The following is a 20,708-nucleotide window of genomic DNA, read 5'->3' as shown; positions in this document are numbered from 1 at the left end:
TATGATTGTATTTGTAAACATTTGCAACGTGTTGACTGTTAGCCTGATGTGCTTTGTTGTGTTGATTTTTAAGAGACACCAGAAATGCTTAGAAGGTCATTTGCACTTCCTCATAGGCTTGGTTGTGTCCCCCTGAAGAGACCCGTTCCCCATGTTTCTGGACAGTGGGGTATTAGGCCTTGTGGCTCTGGCATCTGCTCCTCTAAGTCAGTGACTGTAGAATCCCCTTTCTAAAGCAGCAGATTAGTCAATAAGCTCAATATGTAGAACTGTCGGAATCGTGTGATAGGAGATGGTGACCCCCAGCAGGAGTGAGGGTCCAGAGGCCTTACCTGCTCAGCCTAGTGTACTTACCTTTTGAAAAAAATTTTTTTTAAATGGTACTAGGGATTGACCCTAGGGACACTTAACCACTGAGCTGCATCCCCATTTTATTTATTTTGAGACAGGGTCTCGCTAAGTTGCTCAAGGACTTCCTGAGTTGCTGAGGCTGGCTTTGAATTTGCAATCCTCCTGTCTCAGCCTCCTGAGTTGCTGGGATTTGAGATCTTAAGGCAGTTTTAAAACACTAATCTAGGTTACAGTGGGGTTTTGTAATTTTAGGAAAAAGTTTTCCATTCAGATAATTCTACAGATTTGGGTGCAGTGGCATACACTTGTAATCCCAGTGACTTAGGAGGCTGAGGCAGGAGGATCTCAAGTTTGGGGCCAGCCTGGGTAACTTTGTGAGACCCTGTTTCGAAATAAAAAATAAAAAGGGCTGGGCATGTAGCTCAGTGGTAGAGTGCCCTGGGGCTCAATTCCCAGTGCCAAAAATATTGTAGATTTTTATGAAAACATGATATGGAGTGTATGTGTTTATGTATGTGTATGTATTTATACTTATGTGTAGATATATATATGTATAATGTGTGTATAGGTACATTTTTTGTGTGTGATGTCAGGAACTGAACCCAGAGCCTCATGCATGCTAGGCATGTGCTTTATCACTGAGTCCTATATAATAATTTAGAATTAAGAGGAGGGCCAGTCTTAACAAAGGAAAAGCTCAAAACTACTGATGATTTATTGAGGGACAGGGATCTATCTGGCTCATTGGCACAGTGCATGCTTCACATGTTTGAGGCCCTGGATTCAATCTCCAGCACCCGCCCACAACAACAAGATTTGAGGTATCCTTTCTGAACAGATAATTATTTTGTCTAACAAAATATTGACTAGAAGATTCCTTTGTGAATAGATTAAGAATGTTTTGCATTTGGTGTCTCTTGGCTCAGGAAGTTATTCAAGAACCTAATAACTTCCCCTCAGAATCTTCTCTGCAGCCCAGGCTTATCTTGTTTCTTTGGGGATGAAGTCACTCCAGGCCTTGGCCCAGTTTTTGTTCAGATTAGCTCAGGACATCTAAACTAGTCCTTTGCTGTCTCAGTCTAGCTAGATAAAGGCAAAATGTTGAATAGAACACACCTTCCCATTGGGATCTGCATCGCTGACCAAATTTCTAGGGGACACTCCGTGTTTTAAGAACTGAAGAATGTTATAATGCAGGTGCCAGTGGCCTCTCTTGAGGGGACATTCTCAGGTTTGGTTCCTCTAGTCCTCTCCAAACCAAGAACAGAGCTTGTGTGTCATTCCTTGTTCTGTTAATTTTAGTTATTAGTAAAAATTTCTTGAAACTTTCAAACTCATCAAGTGAAATTTTGGCAGCATCACATACAGGATTCCCACAGAGCCTGAGGTCACTCATGGGCAAGCTGGGGGTTGAGGCCTGCTGTGGCTGCTGAGATCTGGTGAGGCAAGGTTGACTTTTTTTTGGCAGTTCTGGGGATGGAACCCAGCACCTCACATAATGCTAGGCAAGTGTTCTACCCCTGAGCTACCTATGCTTCAGCCCCAGTGGAGCATCACTATTTTTTGGGGGGGGGGTGTGCTGGGGATTGAACTCAGGAGCAGTCCCTAATATGGAGCCACAGCCCCAGTCCTTTTTATTTTTTGAGACAGTTTCACTAAGTTACAAAGGCTGGAGTTGAACTGCGATCTTCCTGCTTCAGCTTCACAAGTTTCTAGGATTACAGGAGTGGGCCACCACACCTGGCTTGAGGTGCCACTCTTGAAAGACAATGGGAAGACTATAAATGAGAATAAGGCCTGGCTATATTTGGACAAGCCTTTGACTACTTTAGAAGACCTTCACTACTTTTAAATCATATCTTATTCAAATCATTACTTCAAAGACCATGCTATACAATGATTTGAACCCAGAATCAAATTTGCTTTCAATCTCTTCCTCCCAAGTTCAGAAGTTTCAGGGCCCAGAGAGACCACAGAGCCCAGGTCATCTCACTTTGGCCCCACTGGCCAAGCAAGCACAACTTCAGGCTGCACATCTGGGGCTCATGTTCAGTGCCGCCTTGCGGTTGTAGCTTCAGGGTTACTGAAAGCAAGCCAGGGAAGGAAGAAATGGGGCTTTTTGACCCATAGTAGCCAAGGACCATCCTTTGTTCCATGCTTGAACACTCTCCTGTCTGCCAGGCAACCCATGAGCCAGGAGCAGACCCAGAGGCTGAGCTCTTCATTACAAGCTAAACTGCCCAAAGCTGGGAACTATTAGGAGGCTTGGTTTTTTTTTTTTACACCCCGGCTCTGTCAATGGTCATTGCTGCTTTTGCCCCTTTGAGGGGATTAATACCTGAGGTTCTTTCGGTCATTTTAGTGCAGTTGACTTGCCCACAAACCTTATTAAAGACTCAAAATGGTGAACAATTCTTTCTGTCCCAGATTTGTTGTGAATCCTGGCCTTTCCTGTGAGAGAAAAAACAAAAACAATACTAAGTGAATTTTAATATTTGTAAATAGTGAAATCCCTGAGGAGGTTTTTAAACATACTACTGATCTCAACCTTCTCTATTAATACATACTTTCTAAAGAGCACCATAACTTAGAGGACTGAATTGCATTTATAGAACGCTTCAAGTTCCACCCACCCCAGCAACTGGCCATCTTTAAGAGCAGGGCTTTTCAACCTAGGCCCTATTATCATTTTGGGCTGGTTCATTCTTTGTGTTGGCTGTCCTGTGCATTGAGAGATGTGGAACAGCGTCCCCAGCCTTGACCCACTAGGTGCCAGTAGCACCCCAGCCGTGACAACCAGAAATATGTCCAGAGTACCAAATGCCTCTTGAGGGCAAGTCACCTAGCAGAGAACCACTGCTTTAGGGAATCAGCAATTCTAGAACACACTGTTTTCTGCAGCTTCTCTGATGACCTTACTCACAGAGCAAGCAGAAGCCTTGATCAAAATGGGAAGGGACGCTGGGCAACACCGCGCTCATCTCATCCCCAAAGGCACAGGTGCCCTCTCTTGTGTTCTGGTCCTTTCTGATGGTCTTGTCCAGGTCTTTAGATAGAAGCAACCACATGTCTGCTTTTCTCTCAGAACAGTCTCTCAAGAAAGAGTAGAGCCCACTTCAGGAGCGGCTGTGGGCCTCCCTGCCTCCCTCCTTCAGGATGATGTGCACGATTGTTTTGGCAAGGTTTTCAAGATAATTCTATTAATATATTTAGTTTAATGCTATTATTCAGAATCCTTTAATGTTTAAGCAACAGATTCTTTTCCATGGTGACTGCTTGTGCTGAACAGGTGTAAATATTAAGAAGCATGTGATACACCTCGGTAACCACTGGCAAGTATATGCTTCATAAGAATACATGAAAGCCACCTTTCTCCCCTGAGTCTCTTAAATGGAACAGTTTTTCCACTTTTTAAAACTCTTGGTGTCACGTTAGCAGTGCAGGAAGGTTGTGACTGTCCTATGACTTTGAAAGCAGAACTTTTTGTAATCTCACTTGTTTTAATCTACATGTGCTCTGACAAGAACTAGAATCTAACATAGAACTTGGTCCACGAATCTGTCTTAATTTCTTTGTCTATTTCTTCAAATCCTCAGGACTGATTTCTTTAAATTTCAGGAAAATAGGAAATCAGAAAGATACTTATCATTGTGGTAGCTATTTAGCAAACTGTTTCTTGCACATTTCTTGCACATACCTTGTTACAGAAGAGTGATTTAAATGGTTTTTAAATACATCACATCTTACTAAAAAAAGGTACAAAAGAAAAAAGGATCAACAGTATCTTGCAATTCATTAACAGTACTCTCAAATATAGATAAGACAAATTATTTCCATGATATGACCTAAGATGGTATAATTGTTAAAGCAGGTTGCCAAGAGTTTAGATGGCTTTTCAAGTTTCTTGATCTTGGGAGGCTTTTTAAGTTATGGAGGAGAGTTTTAATGGTTAAATATCCTTTTGTGAGAGGTTAATTCAGATGCACTGACTTCTGCCAAATTTTTATTTTAGCGTGGACACTGCATTTTCTGAAGTCACTAAATTTCTTATTGCAGCTCAAGAAAAAAGAAGATAAAGTAGTAGAGGGATCAATTTCAAATTCATTCCTAAGCAGCAACATGTTTGAGACGCACTCATAAAACCAAATATTGCTCCCAGGACATGGAAAAAGCAATGGATCACCAAAAAGCAGAGAGTAAAATGCTATAAGCAGAAATAAGAAAATGTGAAACTCAGGACAATTACACATATCATGCTATGCTACAAAGCTCACCCCTGTAAGGAGTAACACTTGTACTTTTAAAATTTTTTTCCTCTTAATATTTTTTTAGTTGTCAATAGACCTTTATTTTAATTATTTATATACAGTGCTGAGAATCAAACCTAGGGCCTTACACATGCTAGGCAAATGCTCTACCACTGAGCCACAACTCCAGCCCAACTCTTGTATTTGATAATAACAAGTCACTAATTTAATTTTTTTTCAATTTCAGAAATATTTTATTTTGCTGATAAAAATACAACGTATTTTAATTATTTTGTTGTTCTTTTTTTTTTTTTTTTTTAATTTTTGCAGCCGAGTATCCTGTAACATTAACTTTCTTCAGAGTAAAATACCAAAAATTATGGAGGGGGCCGTGGCATTAAGTTCCTCATAGGCAAACTTATGAAATTTGTGTTTTTAGAACAAAGTTACAGATGTTTTTGTTATTTATTAGTAAGGCAGTTATAGTATTTTCCCTAGGTTGTCTAAAGTTTTGAATGAATACTGGTAACCTAGTTCAAGTGTTATATAGACATTGTTTTTATTTATATACAATTTGACTTTCTCCTCCTTCCAAAAATGCTTGTTTTTAAATGTAGCCCATTTTAGTTAATGTTTGGAGAACCTATGGACCTTCTCCATGTGTTCTTTCAACCTGTCTTAGTGTGTAAACAAATATATTGTGTATCTGTTAATAATAAATACAATCCCAACAACAGAGAATCCCTTGGATTTAACCATTACAAAAGTGAAGTCATTTTCTTTGGTCATATGAATATTTTACCAGCCAGCATCTTCCTGAAGGAACTCGATTAAAACTCACATCACTTAACAATTGGAGTCATTTAGATGTTGAGAGTATGAAAGGGTATATGTTGTCTTCTCCTAGCATCAGATCTAATTAATGGCACACTTCAGCATACTTGTGGTGACAACAAACATACACATTGTGAGATAAAAGGAAAATGAAACTGCACGTACTATCCCTACGTCCCTAAAGTTAACTTAAGGCCCTTTAATGTACCAGATAGTAAGCGTTCTCTCCATCAGTATTAGCAGGTTTTGATGAGCAGTTTTGAGCTGAATTACTATCTCTAAAATTGAGGCCAGAAAGGATTAAATGAAAACAATCCCATTATTTGGCAGAATTAATAAAAGTTATTTCATAGCTAGACTAATACTGTTCAGTGTCTTCACATGAAAAAGTAATTTTAGACTTTCAGGTAAGTTTACAAAATTTTTGTTTTCCTGTGACCTAAAGCAGTCAGATACACAATAGTTCAGCTTTCCTGTAAATTGGTGATGGAGCAAAGAAATAATTATTCTAGTCCTCTTGTTTTTACTCATAAGCCTAGAACCACCTTATCTAGAGACAAAGGCAGACCATTATAAAATGGTAGCATCAGGTAATGTGTGAATTGTAGTAATTGATTGCCATTTTTAGGTAAATTATTCACCTGAAATTTAAAAAGGAAAATTATTAGTCTATTTTCATGAACAAAAAAAGTAAAACAATAATGAAACTAACAGCACAGTTACTTCATCATGTCACTTTTAGAAATGAGTCTGTAAAAAAAGCAACAAAATAAGTTGTATCATGAGCAGGTCAAAAAACACACACAAAAAGAATTCTAGCTTCCTTTTAATCATTGAATTTCAGTTTTTACAGATGATCTTAGGACAATCCAGGTAACTAAGGTTTTGCGGGGGAACAGTTCTTGTACATGAAGAACAATCACATGCTCCACTTTTTGTAAATAACTATTGGCTGGATTAACAAACATCGTCACAAACAGAAGTAAAGCCATAGATCACTGCATATGTATTTACAAAAAGCCATAAACAAACATGCATTTCTTCTTTATCAGGACGACTTAAATAGATGTTTGAACATTAAGGCAGTGATGATTCTAAAACAATGAAAATCTAAGTTAAGGCTTTATGTTCATTTTGAAACTCATATTCATAGGCAACTGTGACCAAAGCAAAGTTATCTACTAGGTATTAGTTCATCTGCTTGGATATGTTATTAATCCATTACCAATTCTCTTTCAGACATATGGGATAAGCATTATTACCAACACCATCAATTTACTTTAATGAATCATTAGTTTCCTTCTTAAGTTCTATTTTGAGGAGTTAGGTTTCAGCAGCACAAGCATGTGCCACAGAAAAAACAGAGCATTTTTGGGTAAAGTTTGAAAACACACAGGCTGCACTTGCCTGAGAGTTGGGCAACAATTAAGAATTCAGGCTGGGCACAGTGGCACACACCTGCAATCCCAGCAGCTTGGGAGGCTAAGGCAGGAAAATCTCAAGTTCAAAAAAAAAAAGCCAACCTCAGCAACATAGTGAGGCTCTAAGCAAAACTAAAAAGGACTGGGGATGTCACTCAGTGGTTAAATGCCCCTGGGTTTAATCCCCAATTCCAAGAAAAAAATCAACAAACAAACAAAACAAAACAGGATCTACTAACTAGAGAACCCCCAAAGCATACTTGATGCTGTCCTTGTCTCAAAGTAGAAAATATTCTTGATTACTGAAGCAAGTTTGATAGTTTATTCTGTAATTGCTAGCCTCAAGACACAAATGATATATTTATTAGACCTGTGTTTCTTTATTCAAGGAAAAGATGGGTGGTGGATGGAAGGAAAAGTAACTTTAAAATAATTGCAGATTGCACTCTCGCCCTATCAAGCTCAGAAGTATAAAGTTTTGAAATCTGGGTTTGAGGGGTAGTGTCCTCTTTCCCTACTTTAACATTGAGGACAAGTCAGATGCAGCCTGTAGGTGCACGGTGGGAAGCAGTTCTGGTGCCCCACTTTGGTCTGCTGTGGAGTGCAGGAAGGGTGTTTATAGATGTGGTAATATTCATATTTGGTCTTCCTCCCTGGTAGTAGACAACTCCTAAAATCCTTGTTATTTCCAGCAATTTTTTTTGTGTGCTAATGAGCAGCCCCTAGGTAGCTTTACAATGAGGACTCATCACAGCAAAGACATGATTAGAGGGGTGGGATTATCTTCAGCCTTACCCTGCCTTAACCCTCTACCTTCTGGGAGGGGAGAGAGGCTGAAAGTTAAGTTGATCATGGCCAGTGATGTCATCAATCATACCCTTGAAGTTTCAATAAAGGCCGAAAAGGACTGGGTTCAGTGAGCTTCCAGATAGTCAAACTTGGATTCCTGGAAGACGGCTCTCCTAGTGAGGGTATGGAAGCCAGTTCCTTCCCACATACCTCACCCTGAGCATTTCTTCATTTGTATTCTTTGCAATAACCAGTAAACATGATGTTCCCCTGAGTTCTGCCAGCCACTCATGAATAAATTGAACCCAGGGAGGAGAATGTGGCAGCCCTAAAATTTAAGTGCTGGGTTAGACGCTCTGGAGGCCTGGACTCCAGATAGTGTCAGAACTGAAGAGCATTAGAGGACACCCAAGTGGCATCTGCTGCAGAGCTGCTTGCTGGTACATGGGGAAAACTCCCACACATCTGGGCACAGAAGGCTTCTGGATTGATGGTGGTATGAAAGCACAGGACCACACACCCCAGGATGAACTAACAGGCATGATTTAACAACCGTGTCTCCATAGTCTGGATGTAGTACTTGGAAGAATCACTATTTACACTAAGTGCTTGCTGCCCTTTCTCTAGGCAGTAATCATTTCACAGCAACAAACCTCTTGTGAGGAAAGGACTGTTCGCGCATGTTAGCATCAGTAATAGCTCATGAGTGGAGGGATGGCAGTGACTACATGGAAACTTGCAAAAGCTGAAGACAGCTGTAAATTCCCTTGGTGTCTTCAAATCAGAAGAGAGATGGCAAAGCAGATGAAGCTGCAGCAACAGGAGTCTCCAACAACAGAAGCATTTTCTAGAAGACATTTTAGGTGCAATTTAAGTATGTTACACTTTGCTAAAACATTTTGGAGATTTGGTAAGTTTGCACTCTACTACCTTGCAAGCTTGGCTTCAGCTAAATGGCTGTATTGGTTTTATAGGAACAAGATATAGTTTTAAAGATGGAAAGACTAGCTATAAAAGGGCAAATGTATGCAACACAAGAACAATCATTTTTAGATCAACATCTTACACTTTATAGTACACTCACATTTATACACAAATTTGTGTTTACAAGTACAAAAGGCAAAGAACTGCAAAGAATCTAAGCAACTGCATCATCAGCTACATTCGACAGAGTTAATACTGTTGTCCCTGCTCCCATTATCTAAATCTGGAAGGAAATAATAAACACCATCCAACCTGAACTTCACCTTTAGAAGTTGGAGACTGCGTGCAGCTCGGCACATGTCTGAGTTTCCACAGAGCTGAACTGAGATTCCATCGTGTTCCAGGCCAAATCAGCTAGAAGAAAGTCATCCATTGCTGTCTGAGTTTCATTGCTGGTAAAGAACAAGCTCCCCAAGGTTTCAAAACCTGAACTCATGGTCTGTGTTTCTGTACTGTTCAACTGAACTTTGCTCTCTAGGGCAGATAGGTTTTTAGCAGCGGAGATTCCTTCAGTTTGGGTCTCTGTGTCTGATGAATCAGTGCTCATGGAAAAGCTGGAGTGTTTCAGGATGCTGCCAAGGGGCAGATGAGGGCTACTGTCCAAAAAGAAGTTTAAGTCTGTCTGCGTTTGCGTGTCAAACATCTCAAGGCCTAGGAAGTGAGAACTTCCCCTATACCCGTAGGGCTGGACAGATGTGTCTGCAAGTAAGAAGTCAGTTTGGGTCTCTATGTCCAGTGATTCCAAGACTGGCTCAGTGTTCATGGTGCTAAGTTCACTCTCTTCAGTTTGAGTCTGGATATTTGAAGCTGAGAAGAACTCTTCAATATCAAAATCTATTCCAGGATTCTGGGTTGAGCCAGATGGCAGCTGAGTGTCAGGCCCAGGGTTTGTGTCAGACAAAAGACTACGGTTATCCAATGTCTGATCGGGCAGATTACTTGACAAGATGTTTTCTAAATCACTTAATAAGTCTATGGTTTGGGTCTGATTATCTGTCATGTTCTGTGAAGGAAGCATACTATTCTGTGCACTGAAGCTCAAAATGGGTGCAGATTTCTCAATATCTTGATTTAAAGTCTTAGGGTCATTCTGAGGTAACAAACCACGAGTTACTGTCTCTGCTACTAAGCTGCTGCTTATAATAGTGTCTGCAGGGACACTGTATGATGAATGGACACTCTCAAAAATGTCTCTGCACATTCCAGCTTGGTCCATCTGTACCTGGCCACGTGTGGGACTTTGCATCCCACTGGTTTGGGTTTCTCTGGAGATCCCACCTGGCTGATAACAAGTGTCCATAAATGCATCAGTCTGAGCGGCAATAGATGAAGTTACCTTAGAGCTGGGCAGAAGCGTCTGGGTGTGAACACTAATGGGAAGGGACACTTGAGAATCAAATGACAGATCAGTCTGAGAACAAGACGATACAGAGGAATCAGGGCCAACCCACTGTGCAGAAGGTAGGAAGTTTTGTGAGGCATAGGACAGATCCGTCTGTACATTGATTGAAGAAATGCTGTTCTTCTGACACGTGTTCCCTAGTTCTTGTAAAGGATTAGACAGATTTTTACCCAAGTTCACTTGAACACCGGTACTAACTGGCTCAACAACAGGATTTATAATTTTTGAAAGAGGTAGGCTCTCCTTAAGAGAACAAGCCTCTGACTCTAGGCCAAGGATCAGGGTTCCTACTGACAAGGGCACTAAGTGCACAGCACCTGCAGTGGAGCCCTGATCCATACCTAACACCACAGGCTGGGCCGAAGAGTCGGCCGTAGGCACGAAGACAGGCACAGGAGAGAACTGCATGACCGGAAGTTTAACCAAAGCCACTTTGGGCTTTGGTAGAAGCAACTTCTGAGGATATCTCGGAGGTGTTGTGACACTCTGTTTTCTGGCATTAGAGCTGCAAGAATCTTCAAAAGAATTTACTAATTTTATTTCTGAAGTTTCTAGTTCTTGAGGATCTGGTCGAGGAGGGGGTTGAGTGCTCAATGGTTCCATGGTCTTATTAGATAACTTCTGGTTTTGTAGATAGTTTTCCATTTTCCTTTTTTTACTAGGTGGATCCCTAAAGACAATGACAAAGCAAAAAGAAAACAATTTTAAAATGCTGCTTTCTGAGCTGGGTGAGGTAATCCCAGCTACTTGGGAGGCTTAGGTGAGATTATTGCAAATTTGAGGCCAGCCTAGTCTAGCACGTGAAAGGCTCTGGATTCAAGCCTCAATACTGGGGGGAAAAATGCAGCTTTCTTAGACCATGACACTATGTCTTAATAATACATGCTACTGCCCTTATCAGAGGTCAGACCCCACCCAAAGAAGACTATTCCCTTCTTGAACTTCTGGGAATGGGGCTTATTATGGGGCAGATGTTCAGAAACATGCAGATAGGGAAGAAGAAAGCATATATATATTTTTTTAATGCTGTAAGTACTAGAATTTAACCATAAGGAAGCCAAAAGAGGTATACATAACACAAGTTTCATCATCCGTAAAGTTGGAAGCTATTATAACAAATAGAAATTTACTTTTTTTTTGAGTACTAGGGATTGAAACCAGGGGCACTTTACCACTGAGTTACCTCCCCAGCCCTTTTTAATTTTTATTTTGAGACTTGCTGAGTTGTTGAGGCAGGCTGTGAACTTGAGATTCTCCTGCTTCAGCCTCCCAAGTTGCTGGGATTACAGGCATGCATCACTGACTTGCAAGATGTTCCACTAAAAAATTTCTAAAGACCTAGTTTTCCCTCCCCTCAAAAAGAAGTACAGGGTTGGTGTTGTGGCTCAGTGGTAGAGTGCTCACCTAGCACGCATGAGGCACTGTGTTTGACCCTCAATACCACATAAAAATAAAGTCATTGTGTCCATCTACAGATAAAGAAAAATATATGGTAGTACAGAGTCATGATAAAACTTACTCTTCAGCAATCTGATATTCCTTACCAGAAGATGGTGGAAATTGAGATTTCAAATGGGCATAGTAAGAGACCCTCAGAGAGTTGGCAATAGAAAAAGGAGGAATAAGTGGGTCAGATTCCACACCTAGATACAATCCTTTGCCAGCACTGCTGCCATTTCCAAAAGCTCCCTTCTTTGATGTCACATTGCTTGTCCATCATTCCTTTTCCTCTCCTTGTCCAGGAAGTTTCAGATGAAACTCCTCCCACAGCTACTGACTTATGTGCCACTGTTTCTTTGCTCTTTACCTGTGTTCTGCAGGGATCTCGTGACCAGTTCGGTAGATGTGAGACTGTAATGCCGTTCTGCTGGCATAGGGACAGCCGCATGTGCACTGGAAGGTCTTGCCACAGTCCTCCGCGTGCCTTTTCAAGTCCCACTCGGTACCATAGGAATTGCTGCACTTGCTGCATTTATGCTTCTTCTCGGCATGCATTTTCATAAAGTGCTACAGAGAGCAAAGAAGGAAGGAGGGTGAGAAACAGCCACGGCACCAAGTGCTGAGAACATCAACACACCCAGCTTAACAGTGACTTCACAGGTACAAACAGAACAGTCCACCCTCAAGAAAAGAACAGGGTAACTGCAGTTTATCACCAGACTCTTCTTTGGGCTTTAGCTTCATGCACAGAGGAGACTACTTTGGAATGGATCCCAGGGTACTGGCCTTGAGACTGACCTACAAAGAAGTGCTGCAGGGCAGGGAAAACAAAAGTCTTTGAGATGCTCTCCTCTGGACACCCTGCAGCAGTTCCTGAGGAAACATTCCAGAGCCTTCTTCCAGGCCCAAATTCCTCTTTCCCTAGTGGCTGGGCCCCTCCCTCCTCTTAAGATAGCTGCTCCTGAAATTGTTTTTTTCCTGGATTCTGCAGGTTCTCACTCCCCTGGGAGGACAGTGGCTTTGTGTCTTTGCCCTAAGCCCTTGGAAGCAGATTCACCCAAGCGAACTATGAGCACAAATATTCTTGCTCTTTGATGGAGAGGTGTACTTCTCTTCCTCTCCAACCCACTCCTGGTAATGTTCCTTCCAAGATAAGCCTCGTTTCTGTCCACTGGAATTACACCCACACAACCCTTGTACCTACCACTTGGGAGGTACAGGGGCAGCAGCTCTAGCAAGAGCTTATTCTCAATTCTCTGGTAGTGTTTGCTAAGTAATTAGAATGCATACCAGGTTTATACCATCTGTATATCATCCTCAGAGAAATATATTAAGTGAAATACCTGTTTTACGAGAGAAAACTGAGAAAATGGTCTGTCAGGACCTCTAGGGCATCCTTCAATTGGACAACAGTAGAATTTTGGTATGGTTTTCAAATCTTTTCTTATTGTTGGATTTACTATGCCATCCTGCAAAAGGAAAATTAAAAAATTATTTTCAAAAAACCCACAACAGAACAGGCTGGTTGTAGAAATAAGGGAATATATGAAAATGGGCACAAGCATTCTTTTTAGGGAGCGGAAATGTTTTAAAATTGGATTGTGGTGATGGGTTTACACATCCATAAATCTACTAAAATAATTGAGTTATTCATTTAAATTAAATATATTTTATGGCATGTAAATTATTATTCTCAATAAATCTGTAAATTTTTCCCCAACTATGTTTTCTTAAAAAAATAAAACATAAACCTAACTTCTCTCTATCCCTTTTAAAACTCTTCGAAACTTAAAATCCATATTCTTGCAGCTAGCTTCTCTTTTGCAAATGGACTCACACAGTTACTCATAGTCAAGATTGGGGTGTCACCTTTGGTCTTCTTTATTATTCTACCCTAAGATTCCTTGTCTTAAGTCCCTGAAAAAAACTTCCTTTGACTAGGGCCTGGGGACCCCCTATTCAATGGCATTTTGTCTTTTCTCTGATCATTGCACTGCCCCCTAAAGTACCAAAAAGCTAGTTGACACCTTTACACAACTGTTGATTCAGGCTCAGTTTTAAGCACTGTCTACATACCAACTCACTTAATCCTTTTTTTTCCTTTAATTTTGTATAGTTATAGATGGACAGCATGCCTTTATTTTATTTGTTTATTTTTATGTGGTGCTGAGGATCGAACCCAGTGCCTCATGCATGCTAGGCAAGCGCTCTGCCACTGAGCTACAGCCCCAGCCCCTCACTTAATCCTTTTTTTTTTTTTTTGGTGGCACTGGGATTGAATCCAGTGGTGCTTTACCACCAAGCTACATTCCCATCCCTTTTTCTTTTTTGGGAGAGGGTCTTGCCAAGTTGCTGAGGCTGGCCTTTTTGAACTTGCTGATGCCCTTCCTGTTCCCTTTCTCAAACACTGTCCCACTCAGCCTAATGCTTTGCCCACCTCTAGTTGGACCCACTATATCCATTCTTGGATGAGTCTCATTCTTTGAAGGTTCAATTTGAGCCCCATACCCTTCTTCTACCTTCAGATAGAAATCAGGCAGAAGTGCACACGTGGCATTGGAGAGGGCTTGGTTTGTACTGTTTCCATTACTGACTAGTGTGATCTTGGGAAGGTAGTTAACCTCTGAGCCAGTGTTTACTCATTTCTAAAACAGAGCGGACCTGCTTCTCAGGATTACCTGTAGCTTAGGTGTCTGGATTAGCATGGGCCCAGCCCAGCTCAGTGTTCTAGACTGTCCAGTTTCTTGTTCTGTCACCACCCTGAAGATCTTTCTCAGAATTCCAAGAGAGCACCTATGCTACCTTAAGAGCTGTCATTTTTAATATAGTTCCTGTTTCCCAGACTAAGCCTTTTTTTTTTTTAATTAATTTTTTTTTTTTTTAGTTTTTGGCGGACACAACATCTTTGTTTGTATGTGGTGCTGAGGATCGAACCCGGGCCGCACGCATTCCAGGCGAGCGCGCTACCGCTTGAGCCACATCCCCAGCCCACCAGACTAAGCCTTTTAAAGACAGAAATTTAACACACCTCTTGGAGCCATCTTCCTCCTTATAGAAGACAGCAGGCCACCTGCTGCATGAGTGCACTGGAGGTGGGGGTGGGTGCGGGGCTGGTCCCTGCCCTGAGAACCACCAGTGCCTGGACTCAGCCCCAGGTTTTCTGGTCTTGGAACTGGATTGGAACCCATATTTGGTTTTATAACCTTGCCAGATGACCCCAGTGTGCAGTCTGGGATAAGAACTACAATGTAGCTGTACGTCTGGAAGTTCTGGAGCTGGCCTGCTGTAATTTCAACTCTCTACCTGGCCACTTTATGTGACTAGAGCAAATTAAACTGGCTGGTCTACTTATCTACAAAGTGGGAGTAACAACACTGTGCATTTGGGGGTCGCTGTGGGGACTGAGCTAACACACGGAAAGGCTTAGAACAGTGTTCACCGCACAATAAAGCAATTAATGTTGGCTCTGGCCACTGGCGGCAGAGGCTTTCCTTTCCTTCTTTGCTTTATTATGCCAACCAACTCAACACCAATAAACTAAAGTGGTACTTTAGCTATTCAATTGGTCAAGTCTAACTGCCCATGCTTTTCCTGAACACCAAATCTGCTGGCTCTAATAACAACTGACATTGTCCCTCATCCCCAACTTCATTTCACTCACCAATTCATCTAGTGTTTTGTTTTTATGGAAATCTTTTACCATTTATATTCCAGCTTCTAGGCTGTCACATGCTCCATAAACTGCTGACTGGCTCACTTCAAAACTCCTGATACATCCTCAGAGGCGCAAAGCAACCCTTTTCTTTCAAACTCCCTCCTGTGTCCACACCACAAACTCACCCTCTTCAAGCACCATTTCCACCTCCCAGATGTTCCTTTCTCTCTATTCCTGGTTGAAGTCTTCTGACTCTGGACTGTGTTGTTAACCTCTAAATATGTCTTTATCATTCAGACTTTGCCAGATTCATCTCTCTCAAAATACAGCTTTAATCATGTCATTACTTCACCCAAACATTTCTAACAGCCTAAGAGTATGACCCAAGTCCAGACAAAGTCCCTAACTACACACTTTCTAGGTCCCTTTATCTTCTCTGATTACTCTTTTATTGCTTTGGAATCAAAGTGTTTCAGATTTTTAAATATTTGTATACACTCCAGCTATTGAGCATACTTAATCTGAAAATCCAAAATGTTCTAAAATATAAAATTTTTGAGCATTATTTTGGTACTCAAAAATTTACCAGATTTCAAGGCATTTCAGATTTTGGATGCTTGAGCTGTAATTATAATTTCATAAACCTTTTCATGAGCAGGGATTTACTTGTGTCTTCTGTTGCATTTAGGAATATTCTGAACAAAGTAAATGTCCAATATAAACTTGTGGCACTGTACTACACATATTCAAGTGGCCCCCTAAGCCAGAACTATATCTTGTGGCAATGAGGCCACTAAAGACAGTCATATTGGATATCAATAACCCCAACATTATATTTTTATTCTATTTATATAAAAATATAATGTTGCTCCATAATATGTTCTTAAACCCAAGGTACAAAGAATCTCTAGCAGTCAAGAAAGGCCTATTTACTCCCACTCTTCCTGCCATTTTACAGGCCACAGTAATCACCTAACACTGTATATGCTCCTGAGCTTTATGGGGGCCAACTCCTCAGCTCCCCCATCACAGTAGTCCACTCGGTTTTTGAACCTTCTTCCCATTCTGGTCCTGAAACAGTAAGATCTTGGTAGGCTGGGGAGATGAGAAATGGAAACAGCATAACAAAACAAGAACCACAGTGAGAAAGCGGTGTTTATCTATATAAAACTTACCAGATATGGTACTGCATCTTTTATGTGCATGACCGAAAAAAAGTCTACAAAAAAACTTCACGTAGAAATATTTTAAGTGACAGAATTTGAAAAATTATCTACAAGAGGAAACAATCCAAAAACAATATGGAAGTAAAATAAAGGTTTACTAACAACTAAAAAAATGTTAAAAACAATCACCAATTGTTTTTAAAAATATGGAAAAATATACATACAAAAGAAAAGGGAAAAGGAGGGACATAGTTGTAGAGGATAAAGGGAAAGGTCTGTAAGGACGGTAGCAAATGCTGTCCAGCACCAGATCACCTTTACAGAAAGCAACCAAGAAGGAAGCTAGTTTGCTTTGTCATCTTACTCTAAAGTGAAAATCTGTAGTCTTTGCAAAATGTTGTCTACAAAGCAAGTTGGCACATTAAAAGCAAACCACTAGACTGAACATAATATAATATCCTCTGGGCCATGTTTTAAAAATATAATGTTGCTCCACAATAGGTTCTTAAACGCAAGGAACAAAGAATCTCTAGCAGTCAAGAAAGGCCTATTTACTCCCACTCTTCCTTTTTCTGGATCACTTTAGCTTCCATCCCAAATCATCATATCTCCCATTTCTCTATGGATCCCACTGCAGGCAAGGTTGGATTAGGATACTTCAAATTTCCTTAAAGGAATGACATAGAATATGGAGATTAAGAACCCACATAAACCCAAAAAGCAGCAAATGCTTTCCAGCTTACAATTCAACTCTCCCATTCTTTCCCATCATCCTTCAGAAGGGTTTGTTAATCATTTACATTGTGAAAGGAATATTAAAATAAGAACCATACAACAATGAATGGGGTAGGAACAAAAGATTATCATAACCTGGGAAATAAAAACAGAGGAAAGAAATCAGAATGATGCAAGTAGTGTAACCAAAACAATGAAAATTTCCACTGAATATAAGAAAGTGGATCAATCAGACATACTTAGAAATAGCTTTAGACCAGAAAGGGATTGCATGTACCTGATTGAGGACACCCCCAAAGCCACAGAGAACTTCCTGGCCAGCCCAAGTCCCCAGGCTTCTCTCTTGCCTCTCTCTCCTCCCAAACACTTTGATAACATCAAGTATCAAGAATAAAGTGTGAAGAGTTCTCCAAGCAGTCATCAGGCTAAGGGTATAGATTTGCCCCCCTGGGGCACGACAATACAGACATGTCTATTTTGTCACATTGGCTACTTTCATTAAAGAAAACGGACTCCTTTCCACCAAGACAGTGGATGTCCAGGGGCTACTGGCACTCTGGTTAGAAAGATAATGAGCAGCACACACCTGTAATCTCAGCCACTTGGGAGGCGCAGCAGGAGCTCAAGTTGGAGGGAGACCCTGACTCAAAATAAAAAGTGCTGGGGATGTAGCTTGGTGCTTGCCTAGCATGTATGAGGCCCTGGGTTCAATCTCCAGTACTATAACAAATAATCAGCAGAAGAATATAGCAAAGTGAGCTGTTTGAAAAGAAAAAAATAAAAACAAAAATTATGATGGTTCTGAAACAGAGTTTAATTCTTGCTTAAAAAGGTTGATCCAGTGACTTTGAAGGAATCTTTGAAATGTTCATCTTTCACTGCTCTACATTTAAGTTCAGAAAGAGATCCTGAGTATATTGTGCTGTCTTCAGATAAAAGAAAACTGAAAAGTGAATGACGAAAACCAAATGACTTCACCTAATTTCTAGCAAAGGAGGATACTAGTATTCTGAAATACTTAAGTCCATGTGAAGGTTTAACTATCAAAACCTGTATTGGTTCAAACATACTTTTTCTCAGGCCTATTTTATGTTATGTACTGGTCTCTTGTGGATTTCTGACCTTTACATTATTTTAAAAACATAATCAGAAATAAACCTACTCATACTGTCAAACTAGTCCTGAAGGCTAAGTGGTATATTTATGTTAAACAGAGGCTTAACAACATCTTGAAAGTTAGAGTTCCCAACAGCAAATCCAGAGAAAAGAAAAATATAAATTGCTAAGAAATGCTGGTTAGAGTAATTTCGTTAACACAAGAGAGGTTCATGGACAAATTGGCAGCTTCGCTTTATGCTCAGAGACATACTTATGTCTACCAGCCAGGGGACAACACTGAAGGTGGGTCAAGAACCTAGGTATCAGGCTGGAGAATCCCCGACGAACGACAGATTTAGGTAAAATTTAGTATGAAAGAGAAAACAGTACATTGAAGATCATTCTGGGAAACCCAACTCTTCTGTATAACACCACAGCCTGCCTGCAGGTCTTCCTCAGCATACCCCGTGCTCATTGCCTGACAGATTTTCACAAGAGAACGCTGTTATATCTTTGGTTCTGTTGGTGTAAAAGAGATCACCTTTCCCAGACAACACGTTTATCTTTTCCACTACGGATTACAACCTCAGAATTCCTGTTGATCTTATCAGAAGTCGGGTTCGAAGATGGTTTCCTATGAGGATTTACCTGAAGCTCAGAACATGCAACACTTGGGTAATCGAGTCAACTCAGCCGCTGGAAAGCTACATATACACAAACTTGCTTTACAGTGACTTACGTTTTCCTATTATGTCACTGCTGGCATGACAGTAATGACAGAAATTATGACTTAATAGGTTGGGGTGGGGCTAGACATCTGGATTTTTAATAGCCTTCCCATAGAGTGCATCAAAGGTTGAAAATCACGCCCCCTTTTACATAATGTGGGTTTCTCAGACCTGTCACGTTACACTGTTGCCCTCCTAACGGAAATCCACGGGAAGCCCTGGGGTCCCATTCCTAAGCAGAAACTTGCAAGTGACGGCACTTAGGGCCAAACCTGCAGCAGCTGCTTTCTAACAACTGGGCAGGACCCACTCGGCATCGCTGGCAGGCGGAAAGCAAGCGGGCAGCACCTGTTTCTCATCCACAGAACCCGGACAAGGCGCCCTCGCCAGGCGCGGCAGGGCGAAGCCACGCGAGGCAACGCCGGGGCTGGAGCCGGGAGCCGCCGCCCCCGCGCGGCCACCCCAGCGCCCCAGGTCGCTTTGTCAGGCCGCCGCGCGGCGCTCACCTGGAGGCGGTGGCTCTTGACCAGGTGCATGTTGAGCGCCGGGCTGTTGGGCAGGATCTTGCCGCAGCCGCGCACGGTGCACAGGATGTTGGTCCGCACCGCCCGCGACAACTCGCTCACCGACGGCTGGATCAGCTCGCGCGCGGGCGGCGCTGGGGCCGCGGGCTGCTGCCGCGCCGCTGCGGGCCGCGGCCGGCTGCCCCTCAGCCGGGACCCCAGGGGCCCCCACGGGCCCGAGGCGGCGGCGGCGGCTCCCCGCGCGGCCTCCGGGACGGGAGGAGCGCCCGCCGCCAGAGCCGCGGGCCCCGCCGCCGCCGCCGCCTCCGAGGCCGCCATGGCTCCCGCACGGCGCCCGACCAGCTCGCAGGCCCCGCCTCCGCCGCAGCCACTTCCGGAAGGGGGCGGGGCTGCCGGGCTCATTAGAATCCGGCCGGCACTGCGGCCGCGGCGCCACCTATCGGTGGCGGAAACCGCGTGCCCGCGGGAGCGCAAACAAGGGAGGATGTGGAGGGGAAGGTTGAAGCCAGCAGGTAGAGAGTATTTGGTCCGGTTGATGGTTGGTTCTTAGCTTTCCCTAGGAACTCGACCTCCGGCAGCAGGTGGAGAGAAAGAGCAACGCGTTCAGGAGCTCTGATTCCTAAAGATCACCAAGAACCCCAAAGGTCAACTGCACGAGGGGCAGTAACCCTAATTTCTACTGTGCTTCATTGAAGCATACCACGAACCAGGCTCTGAAGGTTGCACTTTCCACTTAGTATCTCATTTGTGTCCTCAAAACCACAGAAACAGGTGTGTCTCCATTGTGCAAAAAGGAAATTTAGGCTTAGGGAAATTAAGTAACTTGCCGGGTGTCATGGCATACACCTGTAATTCCAGAGACTCAGGAGGCTGAGGCAAGAGGATTCCAAATTTGAGCCTAGCCTGAGCAATTAGTGAGAGCTTCAGCAACTTATCAAGACCTTGTATCAAAGTTAAAAAATCAAATCAAATAAAATAAAGGACCAAAAAGAAAAAAAAAAAATCAAGTACCAAGGGCCCAAGGTCACACTAGGGATGAAATGATCATTGCAGTTGTCAGGGTCGATTCTTTTAAGGCATTCATATTTACTTGACTGTATTTTACTTGCTGAAATAATATTTCTCTTCGGGAGACAGTGTAGTTCATGGAGACCTACCTAGAAAGACCAGGAATCCTGTAAATGGGAATATGTGGTGGTAGTAAACAAGAGGGAGGGGTGAGGATTGCAGTAAATTGGAAATACATCTTTAAAAGGGGTGGTGGCTGCTATTCATCTCTGGTATTGCTAGTTGTATGTGTGAAAGAACTTCCAATTTTTAGATATTAGCATCTG

At 42.1% G+C, this 20,708-nt stretch overlaps 1 protein-coding gene across 5 annotated transcripts; it reads right to left on the bottom strand.

Annotated features, from left to right (window-relative positions):
- Window positions 1–1,032: 1,032 nt before the first annotated feature.
- On the bottom strand, window positions 1,033–19,692 carry Atmin (ATM interactor). Of its 5 annotated transcripts, none has more exons than XM_027933055.2 (5): window positions 19,357–19,692; window positions 12,812–12,937; window positions 11,836–12,035; window positions 8,879–10,698; window positions 1,033–2,802 (listed from the first exon to the last, which is right to left on the bottom strand). In XM_027933055.2, the coding sequence occupies exons 1-4, from the start codon at window positions 19,690–19,692 to the stop codon at window positions 8,892–8,894; spliced, it is 2,469 nt and encodes an 822-aa protein (XP_027788856.1). In that variant the 3' UTR covers window positions 1,033–2,802; window positions 8,879–8,891. The 5 variants fall into 5 exon arrangements, with proteins under 5 accessions (XP_027788856.1, XP_027788857.1, XP_027788855.1 ...); XM_027933056.2 differs by having other exon boundaries at window positions 8,890–10,698; XM_027933054.2 differs by lacking the exon at window positions 1,033–2,802 and adding an exon at window positions 6,243–8,489.
- Window positions 19,693–20,708: the final 1,016 nt, after the last annotated feature.

Source organism: Marmota flaviventris, chromosome 18 (genome assembly GCF_047511675.1).
Source record: "Marmota flaviventris isolate mMarFla1 chromosome 18, mMarFla1.hap1, whole genome shotgun sequence".
In the NCBI taxonomy this organism is placed as follows: domain Eukaryota; kingdom Metazoa; phylum Chordata; class Mammalia; order Rodentia; family Sciuridae; genus Marmota; species Marmota flaviventris.
Note: the sequence above shows the minus strand (reverse complement) of the source record. Positions and strands in the feature narration are given on the sequence as shown.